This window comes from Rhamphochromis longiceps, linkage group LG23 (genome assembly GCF_057381845.1).
Source record: "Rhamphochromis longiceps isolate RC_006_pf linkage group LG23, R_longiceps_female_GT1.1, whole genome shotgun sequence".
Taxonomy (NCBI): domain Eukaryota; kingdom Metazoa; phylum Chordata; class Actinopteri; order Cichliformes; family Cichlidae; genus Rhamphochromis; species Rhamphochromis longiceps.
This window is the reverse complement of record NC_140578.1, coordinates 23154594-23168612: the sequence shown is the minus strand read 5'-3', so window position 1 is coordinate 23168612 and position 14019 is coordinate 23154594. Positions and strand designations below refer to the sequence as shown.

At 41.5% G+C, this 14019-nt stretch overlaps 1 protein-coding gene across 1 annotated transcript in view; it reads right to left on the bottom strand.

Annotated features, from left to right (window-relative positions):
- The window catches only part of unc80 (unc-80 homolog (C. elegans)), a 78708-nt gene that overhangs the window by 43611 nt on the left and 21078 nt on the right, over positions 1-14019 (bottom strand). The window contains exons 12-20 of the mRNA XM_085398814.1: positions 12170-12438; positions 11569-11910; positions 11338-11469; positions 10210-10357; positions 7005-7055; positions 6413-6630; positions 3498-3661; positions 549-647; positions 113-321 (exon numbers count right to left, since the gene is read on the bottom strand). Of these exons, the coding sequence (XP_085254940.1) occupies positions 113-321; positions 549-647; positions 3498-3661; positions 6413-6630; positions 7005-7055; positions 10210-10357; positions 11338-11469; positions 11569-11910; positions 12170-12438 (1632 nt within the window). The remainder of the gene's footprint in view (positions 1-112; positions 322-548; positions 648-3497; positions 3662-6412; positions 6631-7004; positions 7056-10209; positions 10358-11337; positions 11470-11568; positions 11911-12169; positions 12439-14019) is intronic.

Genomic DNA, 14019 nt, shown 5'->3' with positions numbered 1-14019 from the left:
TTTTCTAGTGCATTCTCGTCACTTACTAGGAGGCAAAAGCTCACTGTAGTTTTAAGACTTTTATTTTGAACCTACCCAGGGACTTCCTTGGGTAAGAAGAGGCTGCTCTTACCGATAGGCAGCTTCAACTTCTTGCGAAGCGAAATGCGACGGGATCTGGATCGTGAGCGGCGGTCGGTGGTGGTGCCAGAGTGTGCGGTGGTGCACTCTGAGGTGTCTTGTTCCGACTGGCTGCTGGTGTCACTGGCGGCGCTCTGCGACTTGAACATCTTCCTCCAAAAATCCTTCCTGCCCAGCAGAGCACCCGGGATCTGTTCTTCACTAGAAGCAGAGAGAGGAGGAGAGGAAAGGTAAGCACAAGGATAAAACATTTCCCACAAAACACTTTTTACTTCTTTTTTATTTTACAGGATGTTTTGGTATAAACTGAATGTTTATCAGAGGGTTAAGAAGGAGCAACAGGAAGAGCTTTTTCTACTTTGAGCAGAGAAATGGCAGCTGAGCTCGACGGAGATGGTGCTTTATGGAGAGGTGAGGCGGACACTCACTGTTCGGGTGTCTGGGGGGGTCTACTGGAGATGTAGCTGCGACACTCGTCTGCAGTACTGGACACCTGACCCTTCTCCCCGGACACACCCGCCTCTGACCTGCGCGCACACACACACCCCAACACACAGACATAGCGCTCAGGCCACCTGATTCAAGGCTCCATTCTGACCTGTAATTTAGGCATCGCACTACTTTAATCTCCACTGAACTGATGTCTTTTACATATTTTATTTCATATGAACTGTTAAAAAATTAAAGGAACACATTTTATTCAGAGTATAGCATCCAGTCGGTCAAACTTGTAGGATCTGGTCAATTTAGTAGCACGGTGTCACTACTCATTTAGTGTCAAACTAAATGACCAGACCTGGAACCTATACATGTTGCACAGGTAGTCCAAATCCGTCAGGGGACCACATCAATATGTGCCATTGGCTGAAGGTTTGCTGTGTATCCAGCAGAGTTTAAGAGCATGGAGGAGATTCCAGCAGACAGGCAGTTACTCTAGGAGAGCTGAACAGGGCCATAGAAGGCCCTTAACTCAGTAACTGCTCCTGCCATAGCCCTTCAAAATGATCACCAGCAGGCCACTGATGTGAATGTTTCTGACCAAACAATCAGAAAAGACTTCATGAGGGTGGCCTGAAGGCCTAACATCCTCTACTGGCCCTATACTCATTGCCTGGCACAGTGGAGCCCGATTGGCATTTGCCATAGAATACTAGAATTGGCAGGTCCACCACTGTTGCCCTGTGATTTTCACAGATGAGATGATTGAACTCATGTGACAGATGTGAAAGGGTTGTTATGCTGCCTGTAACATCGTTCAGCATAACCAGTTTGTTTCTGGGTCAGTGATGGTCTGGGGAGGCATACCCATACACAGATCTCTCTAGGCCAGGGGTGTCAAACTCCAGGCCTCGAGGGCCGGTGTCTTGCAGGTTTTAGATATCACCCTTGGTCAACTAGTCAAATGATTAGTTCATTACCAGGCCTCTGGAGAACTTCAAGACATGTTGAGGAGGTAATTTAGCCATTTAAATCAGCTGTGTTGGATCAAAGACACATCTAAAACCTGCAGGACACCGGCCCTCGAGGCCTGGAGTTCGACACCCCTGCTCTAGGCAGTGACACCCTGACTGCCATTAGGTGTCAGGATGAAGTAAATGGACCAACTGTCAGATCCTACGGTGGTGCAGTACGTTCTGAGTCCCTCCTAGTGCTCAACAATACCCGGCCTCATGTGGGAAGAGTATAAAGGCAGTTCCTGGAGAATGAAAGAATTGATACCATTTGTGTTTAGGCTATAAGGTTTCGGTAAAACAGATTAGCTTGCTGTATAATTTCTAGGTTTAATTTTCATTTACATCAAATGATGTAGCCTCCTTAAGTTTCTAACACATTACCCAACCAGTCCACATCAATATAAACATCCAGAATAATTTTTCCCTATTTAGATCTGATGAGTTTTCAAGGTGTTCCTTTAATTTTTTTAGCAGTGTATTTTACTTAAACTTCTTCCAACCAGTGCCTTCTAACCGTACCTTATATATAAAAGACAGACAAGCCTCAAAAATGCATTCTTTCTAATGGCCAGCAGGGGATCAAAAAGAAGTCAGATTGGACACAAGTCTATGAGAAAATAACCCTCCTCCTCTCTTGATCCAAGACCTCAGTAACTACCTTTCTGATGAGTTTATGATGAGGTCTCATTTACTAGCTTGAAGTTTATTGTGTACAGTGGGCCCTCACTATAACGTGGTTCACCTTTTGTGGCCTCGCTGTTTTGTGGATTTTTTTTTTTAACAGCGCATTGTGTTCTGCGTCCTGATTGGCTGTAGACCAATCAGAGTACAGAATGCGTTCAGCTTATCAAATTTACACAAATCTTCGATTGTTAGCAGTGTGACTCTGAAGTGCTGTACTGTATGTTTGTACGTTTTCTCCCCAACAAACACAACAATGTCGATGAAACGTTTTGCACCTTCAAAGGCAACCGCGGGTGCCTTGGTTTCATTCCATAATACTGGACTTATTTTTCTACGAAGGTTTGAACTTCGAGAGTGTTTAAACAAGAGAGAAAAGTGTGAAAATGTTCGTGCCTGTCTGAGAAAAGCGTATAAAGTATGTAGTGAGGGGTTTTACAGCCTTGAAACATCTATAAGAATTGTAAAAAATAAAGTTGGCTATTTTGCGTATTTCACCTATCGCAGGTTATTTTTAGAATGTAACTCCCTCGATAAACGAGGGACCACTGTATCATTACGATGGTCATTTAATAAACGGGGTCACAATTAGAGTGAAATAGATGATACAAGAAGACACCATATGTGTCTGGGTTTGTAAACGAGATCCAGCCCTTGGTTTTGAGGTCCAGTTTAAAAAACAAACAAAAAACAAAGACGGCAACAGTGAAGCTTCAAAACAAAAATCAGTACGATTGTGGTGGCTGTATCCATCTTTTATATATAGTCCATGAGTCTAAGTAGAAACGGAGTGGTACAGATACAAAGAGTCAGCTGTCTCTGCAACTGTAAGTCTATGCTTTCTATATGGGCACCGCTTCACAGCCAGCAGTCATGTGACTTTGTAGCCTCAAACGTGGAAATAAAATAAGTCAGAGGTAGTTTATTCTCTTCAGTGCCATGGCATGCGGTGGTGGCTGTCAGATAAAGCAGCAAACACAGCTGAGCTGCCTCCTGGCAGGGCTACCCAGAGCGCTAACAGCCACATTATTTTGGAAATAAGAACATCAAATCAGTCACTCAAGCAAAAAAACAAACAGATGCAGACAGGACAAAAAACAAAAAAGTCAAGCAGTGATGAGAAGCAGAGCTCTGTTACCTTTACAAGGTGATGGGCTTTAAATTTGACAGTAATGACTGCAGCAAGACATTTATTTTTCACCGTGAAGTCACATTAAGACCGTTTCTAGCCATTGAGTGTACCTCCTGGGACCGGGCTGTTTGGTCTCCTCCTTCTCATCAGGTTTCTTGGTGGCGGTGACCTTCTCCGCGCTGTCCAGGAGCGCGCTCAGTGCCACCCTGCGGAACACGTTTCCGTGGGCCTCTTTAATGAACTGGACCAGCTGGCGGATGTCACAGTACAGACCCTGGGAAAGGACAGAGTGAGACAAACAAAGTGAGAGCAAAAGAATGTGTGAAAGAGAAAAGAGAGAATCAGCAGCCAGTGTGAACAGTATGTAATTTTGAGCAAATGTGCGGGAGCAGGCTTGTGTTTTTGTCAAGCCACCAGCTCCAGCTTGTGAGTGGGTGGCCTCTGATTTCGTGCCATAACAAAGCCTGCCTCGAAAAGTGTGTCATCCTCCGCCAACGTACACCACTCACGCCAGCCTAAAGGCTCTGCAAGCACCGCAGAGAGGCCGAGGTACTTCAATGCTTTCAGACGCATCCAAATACACTTATCAAGGGTGCATTGGATATTTGATAACAGATTCTGAGTATTGTAGTGATTTTTAGACCTTAATATGGATATAAAAGTGTGAAAGAAATATTGTTTTTAGTTGAATTCAGCACAAATTTAAGCAACTTACGTATATTCCTTAAGACACTTACTGTGGACCTGATTTTAACTAAGTTAAACACAATCTAAGCTGTCATAAATGTCACTTTATCTGCAATTTCACTTTTAAGACAACTGTATATTGTTTAATTAGACATTAGGTTTAAAAAGAATTGCACTCCATATGCAGTTTTACTAAAGAGCATCTGAAAATTACATGAATTATATGAAAAAAGTAGTTTATAGCTATAATTTGCACGCTAACATTACTTTAATTCAAAACATTTCAGCTCTAGCCTACAGATTAGTGTGCTGTGATCATGTTAGTCACTTCCTGCTTTATTATGTTCATCAGTTAGGAGACAAAAAGAGACAGAAGCTTTCTCTTTGCCACCCTTTCTGACTGCCGGCCCTAATCAACCCCAATTAGTTTCAGCTGTGATTTGTGGTCCAGTCATTTCCCTCTACATATATAGTCTCTTGCTCTTTCAGTTTGTCAGATTGTGCTTATCATCTTTTTTTGTATTTAGATTTTTGCTTTTTTGAACCATCATACTTGTGCTATCTGATTCTTTTCCGTATACGACTCAGTTTGAAGTGCCTGTGTAGCTGATGGATGCTAAACAAATCAGCTCATCTTGACTTGACCTTGGCCTGAAAGAAGATATATAGCTATTATGAAACACTCTTAAGGGGAACAGCAGATATCGTGTCAGACATAAAAAGGGGAAAAAACTGTCACACAGAAACTCTGTGTTTTTAAACTCTGCTGATGCATAAAACCTCTGTACAAAAGACAGAAAATGGTGCGGAAAAACTAAACTGCATGTTTAATATAGTCTGGTGCGAGCTCCCTTCAAAATTTTCTAAAAAAGAAAAGTAAAACATGTGCAAACATACATGGAAATACAAAACATAAGGCAAAAACTGAGTTTTTACAATTCTAATAAGCTTGAAAGTCAATATTTGGTGTGACCATCTTTATTCTCAGCACAGTCTGAACTCTCTTTCTTGTCATTTCTTTAAGTCGTCTTCAGGAATAGTTCTCCAGGCTTCTTGAAGGACTTTCAAAGCTCTTCTTTGGATATTTCTGCCTTTTGTTCTGTTCTCTGTCAAGGTAATCTGATCAAAATCTGGTGGTACTTTTCTGTGTTCATAATTCATCAATTTTGACAAGTTCTCCAACACCACTGACTGAAATGCAGCTCAAACCTTAACATAATCTCCATTTCTCATGAGGCTTCAGTGAACAGTAGCTGATTAGCTGAAGGTCCAGGTGCATCTCTCCGGCACTGTGTCAGGTGACCTTCAGATCCTGTTTAACTGCTGTAGATAGTTTTGTAGGCCTGATATTTCTTCTTTTGTCCTCCGTTTGTCCAGTTTCCTCAAATTTTGTAAGGAAACACTACACACCATCCTGAGAAGTTTTCAGCTGGTAGCTCTTTGTAAATCACTTTGTTGGTACACAAATACTGTTACAGGCATACAATAGTATTTTATGCCTGTTGAACTGTGATCTCTTTTGCATTTTTCATAGGTTCTACTAAAGCAATGGGAACAAATGATGCATTTTTGTGAGAGGGTGCTAGTAAAAAAGTGCCTACAGATATAATTTAATATTGGTTCTTTGCTAAGTTTTCTGTCAAGAACTGGACTGAAAATGAGTGAAAAAGACAACACGTTCTCATCCCAAAATGTAACATACGTCGCCATGTGACAAATCTTCAGTATGTTATGCGTTCGGAAACATGAGAACCGTTTGGAAGGAATCTACGCATGTACATTTATTTTACTTTCTCATCATTAATTGCTTTGGAAAAAACAATCTAATATGATTAAGATTGTGGTTAAAGTTAGGGATAAGGTTATGTTTATGGTTAGGATTAAGGTTAGGGTTAGAGCTGGAATACACAGCTGGAACATGTATTACTGCTGGGAGCGTCTATTGGATTTCATCCACAATCCGGCGCGTATCATAGGGACGCGGAAGGTTACCTCTTGCGTTCCTATGGGACGCCTCAGGATGTGACAAATCGTCAGTATGTTATGCGTTGGGAAGGAGAATGGTCTGGAAAAAGAAGCCAATGTCTAAAGAAAAAGTTGGAAAGACCTTTCTTGGAAGTAAAATATAAAGAAATGAGGGGTGGCTCTTGATTTTTGCACAGACCTACATCTACAATACATGTTCTAGCAGACCAGAGAGCAGCTTAGATAGCATGTCTGATACAACGAATGAGATCAAGCGTCTTTATCTATAATAAAGCATTAATTTAACTAATGAATCTAATGCGGAGCACCAAAACAGCTGGAAGGCAGGTAGACGATTTCACGCCCCACTCACCAGGTTCTCGGGGCTGTGCAGCTCATGTGTGGTTGAGGCGCAGCGGGTGATGAGGGACTTGAACATGCAGCCCACCACCACGGCCTCCATATTCTGGGCTACAGATTTGTTGTCTCCTGTGGCGAAGTTGTTTCCGAAGCCCGCCTTGTCTGGAAGCAGCAGGGAGGCAGGAGAGACCATGGATGACACAGCAGGTGGTTTAGTCATTGCTGACAGCACTGAGCATACAACAGTGAGCCCGTACAACAAGGAAGGAAGGAGAGGGGGCAAAGGAAAAGGGGGTTAATAAAGCATATGGGGGAGAAGCCAAACTGAAAAGGATTCTGAGTAGGGAGTAAGGAATACATGCAAGTGACTAAGGCCTGCTTTAAAAACATACAGTAGAGGGTTTAGTCTCTTGGTCCAGTTAGATTAATATATCAGCCAGATTAAACCAGAACTTTTAGAGTTGCAGGCGAGTTTGTCACTTTTCGGACAGAGTGAGGGGTGCAGCAATGAAAGCGGTGTCTAGGGAAGGGTCTGATCAGGTCAGTGTAGTCATCTTATTGCTTATATTATCAACTGTTATTGATTATTGATCATGTGTATCTACCGATGTTTCTTTTTTTCGCCCTCCTGGACCTCTCACCTGCACTGCCGTACTCTGCAAGAGAAAAGAGGCGGGGCACAAAGTTGATTGACATCAGGCCAGCACAGACATGTAAGGCGGTGTCAGAAAGGAAGTGGCACCCCACCTCCACGAGGAGGTGAACCCCCAAGATGCAAACACACACACTTAAAAAATAACACACACCCACACACACACTGAAAACTAAACAAGGTGCCCTGTTCACTTTCAAAATTAAAAAACACTCATCGGTTCAGTAACTTGCCAATTGTCTCTTGTAGAAAAATCTTCAAATTCCAGTGCAAAACTGAATTGGCATGTAGGATGTGTCCTAATGCTCATCGATAAAAGCCACTGATTGAGCAGGAATGTAATGGGCAAAGCTCTGGATTGGCAAGTGTACAGAATGGATGAGCGTGTAAGGAAGGTAGGATTCAGCTCATTGAAGTGGATGAAGAAAAAGGAGGAGGATGGAAGCAGGAGGAGGAGGAGGACAACGAAGGAAAGCGACACGGACGAGCGGAGACAAGTGGAAGGAGGAAGGGGGAAAACACATATATAAACAGAGATAGCGCTGAAATGCAAAGTCGAAGTGCGGGGTGAGACAGTGGTAGGACAATTCAGCTTTGTCGACCACACTAGAGCTTTAAGTATTTACCTCTTTATGTGATATTATTTCATTTATATTGGCCTGTACTGTAGCGTCCACACTAGACCTTTTAATGGGACAGATCTGAGTAAAATAAACCTGACAGACTTTGCTAGAGCATAAATATCTGCGCCATTAGGTTGAAACATTTACCGAACAGTTAACTTGGAAATCGATTAATCATTTAAGCCTTTGATTTAAAAAATAAATAAACAAATTCGCTTGTGCATATACTGTTAAGATGAATATCTTGAGTCTTGAGTACTGTAATTCCCTCACACTGTAATTTTGCTGCAGGAATGACACATTTCCATATTAGCCTGTTGACAAGAGGCCAATGGGATTCTTCCATTAACTTTTTGAATTACTTTCGAAAAAAAGCTCTGTGGGAAATATAGGTGTATGATACTTAATGATTTCATTCAAAAGGATAAAGCTCCATAAAATTTTAGTGGTTTTTGATTTTGGTTTCACTGGTTTACAACTACAGTCATCTCAAAGCACATTTAGGGTAAAAATCATATTATATTAGAGAAAACCCAAATAATCAAACAGCCCTCTGTTTGCAGGACTTGGCAACAGCGGGAAGAAAGAAATCCCTTTTAACAGGAAAAGCCCTTCAACAGAATCAGGCTTAGGAAGGGGCTGAATGACTAATAAGGGAGTGAGGATTAATGCTAATGTTGCATGACTTTACAAAATCTCCCCTATATTCTTGTTTCTTTAGCTTGTTGGCAAATACCTAGCCTATGACACACTTATTTATAGTCCTGTGGAAAACTAACTATACCCTTACTGCTACCATAGGAATTAACAGGGTAACAGCCAGGTACTGCTAATCAGATGCACTTGAATAATTGATCATCAGCATCTCTATAAGAGGAGAAGTTGTCTCAGTTTGCTGCTCTGGAGCATCCAGGTGTGTTTTAACACAATGCCCCAATCTTCCCATGAAAGGTTGTCCAAGCAAAAACTGAAGAGCTACAACTCAGATTCTACAGGCCTCAGTTAGCATGTTAAATGTCAAAGTTCATGACAGTACAATTATAAAAAGACTGAATAAGTATGGCTTGTTTGTAAGGGCTGCCTTCTTCTCCCTAAAAAGAACATGGCAGCACAGTTTAGGTTTGCAGAGTTGCACTGGAAAAAACCACAACACTTCTGAAAAAATGTCCTTGGGACAGATGAGACCAAAGTGGAGATGTTTAACCATAATGCACAAAACCAAACACAGCATATCAGCACAAACACCTTATACTGTAGCACATTAATGGAGGGGTGATGTTTGGGCTTGTTTTACAGCCACGGGACCTGGACACATTGCACTTATTGAATTGTCCATGAACTCCTCTGTATACCAAAGTATTCTAGAGTAAAATGTGGGGCCATCTGTCTGAAAGTCTGGATTAAACTAGGTCATGCAATAGGACAATGATCCCAAGCACAGCAGCAACTCTACAACATGACATGTGGTGGGACCTGAAGTGAGGTGTGCACAAATAAATGCCTGCAAACCTCAATTAACTGAAGCTACGTTGAAAAGAAGAGTCGACCAAAATTCCTCCATAGTGATAAGAAAGACTGGTGGGGTCATCCTTAAAACAATTACTTTACATTATTGTGTGTTTATTCTACAATTTATTTTAACAAGCTACTGAATGTTGGGGTGTTTTTAGTTTTCCAAAAATAATGACATACTGTAATTTGTCTTGTGTTCATCTCAGATTGTATTTACCTAATTAGAAGAACTGCTAAAGATCAGACCATTACTACTTATGTAAAGCTTCTATGTTAACCATAAACAGGTATCTTTCAGGCAGATGACGAAACCATAAGTGTAAAATGCTAACTCATTGTGTGGTGGTAAGACTCATTCCTGCAGCACTCTATTTCGATAACTTTAAGCTTATGTTCAGTTAAAATTCTTAATTTATCCAATACTTTGGTTTAATTTGGTAGTAATCACCACCCAGGATGCTAACATGCTCACACATAAGCTGCTAGCATGCTGATGTTTAGAAGGGTAATGTTAGCATGTTCAGTATCTTCCTGCTAGCATGCAAGAAATATTGTTAATTAGCACATAGCTGATGGAAATGTTGATTAGTTGCTAGCAAATTAGCATGCGGACAATGAACTCAGCGGTGAACATGCTAACAAACTTCCTAAACAGTAGCATGCTACTGTTTAGGAAGTGCAAATGATATATTTTTCTGTTATTGTGAGCATGTTACCATTCAGACTTGTATTTAATTCAAAGCATTGATGTAGCTGTAAACTTGTCAACATTTGTATTTCCCTACATTTTGTGGACTTAACGATTAATCGATTAATTTAAAAAAAATAATGCTCAAATTAATTAACAATATTTTTACCCCTACCACACGATTTTTCAGCAACAATCCAATATACGCAATCAAAGCCAGTGTTGTTCATCCTGTTTCTGCATTTATTACCAGCATTTATGATATTTTTCTTTGTGACTGTCTCGTATCTGCATCCCTCTCGCGCACACACACAAACACACACCGCAGCACTTACTGTCAGTGATGGGCTCCATGCAGAAGCCCAGCAGTGCATGCAGGAAGTCGACTATGTTATTGAGGGAGTCTCTGTTGACGTACTCGCGCATAGTCAGGCGAAACTGAAGCTTGTCCAGCTTATACAGGTTGGTGAGGCAGTTCTGGGCCTGAAAGAAAGATTTTTAAAAATTAACTTCAAGAGCAAAGTTTCTGGCTGCTGGACTTTTTTTTTTTTTTTTTTAAATAAGTCAGCTAGCAATAAAGTGGCTTTCCTTTAAATTTAATTTACCATTGAAATTTTTATTTCCATCTTCAGTAGTTTATGCAGTTCTGAGAAAATGTATCTCCCCCCCTTCCGAGTAAGTACAAAATGCAATTTTTAAATTATGATTTATTTCATTTAAAGGAAAAGTTCTTTAAACCTGCCTGGCCCTGTGTGAAAAACTAACTGAACAGCCTGTTTAAGCTCATGCCAAAGCATCTCATTCAAATTAAAGTCCAGACTTTCACTATGTCTCTCCAACACTTTCATTTTGTTTTTGTTTTTTTGGTTGTTTCTAACCATCCAGAGGTGGTGTGTTTTGGATCATTGTTAGTTTGATCCCAGATATGCGGGACTCAAACCTTCCACAAAGTTCAGTTTTTGTGTAAATGTAAATGTGACAAATATGCAAACAAACAAACAAAAAACAAACAAAAATACTTTTAAACAGCACTTTTTGTCTCCACTGTATGAGTGGAGGTGGGTTCCAAAGTGGCTTGCAGATCCTAAACCAAGTTAAAATACCACCCTCTCTGAATTGATTTTTAGATCACTATCAGCTGAGTCATCTGTAGATGTGCACTGGCAGTGAGATTAGTTGAAGAGCCAGTATTTGCAGCTAGGGTTTTGTGGCCTGCCTGAACTAATGCTATGTTTGTTTTTAATGAAAAAACCAATTGATTAGAATTAAAAAGAAATTGCGGCTGTCTCTCACTGAAGTTAGAAACTCAGCCCAGTGCTCCAGCCAATGAGTTTCATTTTTATTAAACTTTTATTACACCGAAGGAGCAATTCAGTAAATAATTAATAGGTAATGAATCGATGTCACCATCTGAAACTGTGTTTATTTGCACACATTCAAAGAATTAGAGAATAGAGAGTAACCTGCATCCTCAGGCGATCTCCTGATAGTCCTCGATGGCCCTCACCACAGCCGTAAGCACAGCCCAGAGACTTGACTATCTTTATGAGCATTGTCAAAGCCAGGCGGTGGGGGCTGAGGCCACCAGCTTCTTCCTGTTCCCAGTGAAGAGAAGCAAGAAAACACACAAGTTGAGACATTCAGGCATCCTACACCTTTACAATCTCACTCTAAACAAACCTGTTCAAACACACCTTTTTATCGTCATCCTTATTATTTTTCACATCGTCCTTGCTCCCCTGCCCGCTCCCTCCACCACTTCCCCCTCCCCCTCCTCCTCCTCCTCCACCACCCCCTCCTCCACCTCCTCCAGCCCCTGCAATCGGCCCGCCTCCCTGGGCGACTCCTTCGAGGCCCTGAGCTGCCGCATCTTTGACACGAGCCTCTTGGTTCTCCTTGTTATCTGGCTTGGACAACTTGCCCATCCCGGGCACCACGCCCAGCTGCAGCAGGCAGTCGATGATGTTGAGAGCCACGTCGCAGATCCTGGAACTGATATCGTGGCTGAGAATGGAGTAAAGAGCTCTCAGGATAGCCTAAATTGGAAGAAGGAAGGCAAAGAAAGGGTGACAAAATCAGAGAATTATTTAGTTTGACCAAGAAGGTCCCAATAACATAAGAGAAATAATTAAGGAAACTGTAAAGTGTCTGTGATGTTATGACTTAAAAAGGAAAGCATCAGAATCGAGTCTGCTTGGAGTCCCACTGGTGACATAATTGCTTATTAGAGCAGCCAAATAGGGCCATAACTTCTAATAGCTGTATTTGCCCCCAGGGTCCAATTAAATCACTCACTGTGAGGTCCAACATGCCGTTTTTCAGCACAAAGTTATTGGTGCCCTCGATGTTCTCGCCTTCCTCCAGACAGGAGTAGTTGATACAGGAGTCAGTGAGGCTGCGCGGCAGGTTTGCGCATGCCAGCGGCTCCACTGGGATTTCAGGTACAGCCACGGGGTTGCAGAGTTTCTTCATGTGCTCAGTGAAGAAGTCGGCGTAGCCCACGTTAAAGGACGCAACTGTTGTGTTGAACGCCGCCATGGTGATGGTGGAGATCTGAGATCGAACTTTAGACAACAGAAAATCATTTTTTATTGAGTACACGGTCCTGGTTAATAGTTTTTCTAACTCACAGATCCTCGAGATCGCCCTCTTGTTCCACTTAGGTAGCTCCATAGTGCTTTAGCTCAACTGTTTTGTGGATCTGATGAATGGCTGTGGTTTTTCCAGTGATGTACAGATGGGTAGATAGAGACCTTTCTTGTATTATTAGTTCGATGTTTATCTAACTATGTTATGTTCCAGGTACAAAGGTCTGGACTTTGACTGGGTCATTGCAGAACTTTGGTTGTTTTCTTTTTCAGTCATCGCTGCTTTGTTTGAGATCATTCTCCTGTTGCATGACCCAGTTGGAACCAATAACAGCAGTCAGACAGATAATTTGGTAGACCATGAAGACTCATTGACTGGAAGCTGACCAGGTCCATAAAACAAGCCCAAATCATGACCCCACCACCACTGTGCTGCCAGTTTGTATGAGGTGGTTGTCTTGATGTGTTGAGTTCCATTTTCTCCAACTGTGGTGCTTCATACTACAAATAAACAACTCCACTTTGGTCTCGTCTGTCCAAACCACATTGTTACAGAAGTCTTGTGGTTGGTTCAGATGCAACTTTGCAAACCTAAACTGTGCTGCCGTGTTTTTTGTTTGTTTGTATGTTTTTTAACAGAGAAGAGGCTTTCTCCTGGAAACCTCTCCAAACAAGCCACACTTATCAGTCTTTTTGGAACTGTACTGTCATAAATGTTAAGATTTAACATGTTAACTGATGTCGCTCTTGGGTATTTGCTCGAACGTCTGCTCCTATAAAGTTTGCATTGCTGCATTCTGTGATCACAAACCTGAATGTTCCAGAGCAGCAAAAGGATAATGGATGTACTTAGTTTTCCACATACCTTTGCATTTTGCTCATAAAGTTATTCTTTTGGGTTTAGCTTTAATAGCTTCACATAAGGCACAACAGCCAGAAGGTTGTACAGAGATGTACTTGAGAAGAAATGTGTGTGAAACCTGTTTTTTTTTTCTTCTTTTTTTCACTTGGCACCATTTCACTTGCTGCATTCAAATTGTAAGAGATCAACACACACACACAAAAAAAAAACCCTGGCACGCTCAGTTTGAGACTTTAATGATTAATTTAAGTGTTATTGTGTCTGATGTCACAGCACTCTGGCAAGGTCTTGGAACCTTTTACACAGAAGCAATAGAAAGCATCCAAACTGTGAAGATCATTAACTGGGATCGGATGTGAACAGTTGAAAACTGGGAGGCTCGGGTGGGTGATTACACCCACCGGGTCAATGATACTGATTAGGTGAGGTGTCTCCTCAGCGCTCCGAGGACACTTAAAGACAATAACCATCCCAGACACAGCTTGTTCTCCCTGCTGCCATCTGGCAAGCGATTCAAAAGCAACAATGGAACAATGGTTAATGTTGAAGCCCATGTGTCAACGAAAAGAAACCATTTCATTCTCGTATTTGAGTTCAGTCACTTATTTATTCTTCTCATATTTACGGTTGAATCTCTACAGTCCTGCATGTGATATGTACTGAATACAAAAGTGTCCTTTCTGCAAATTTGACCC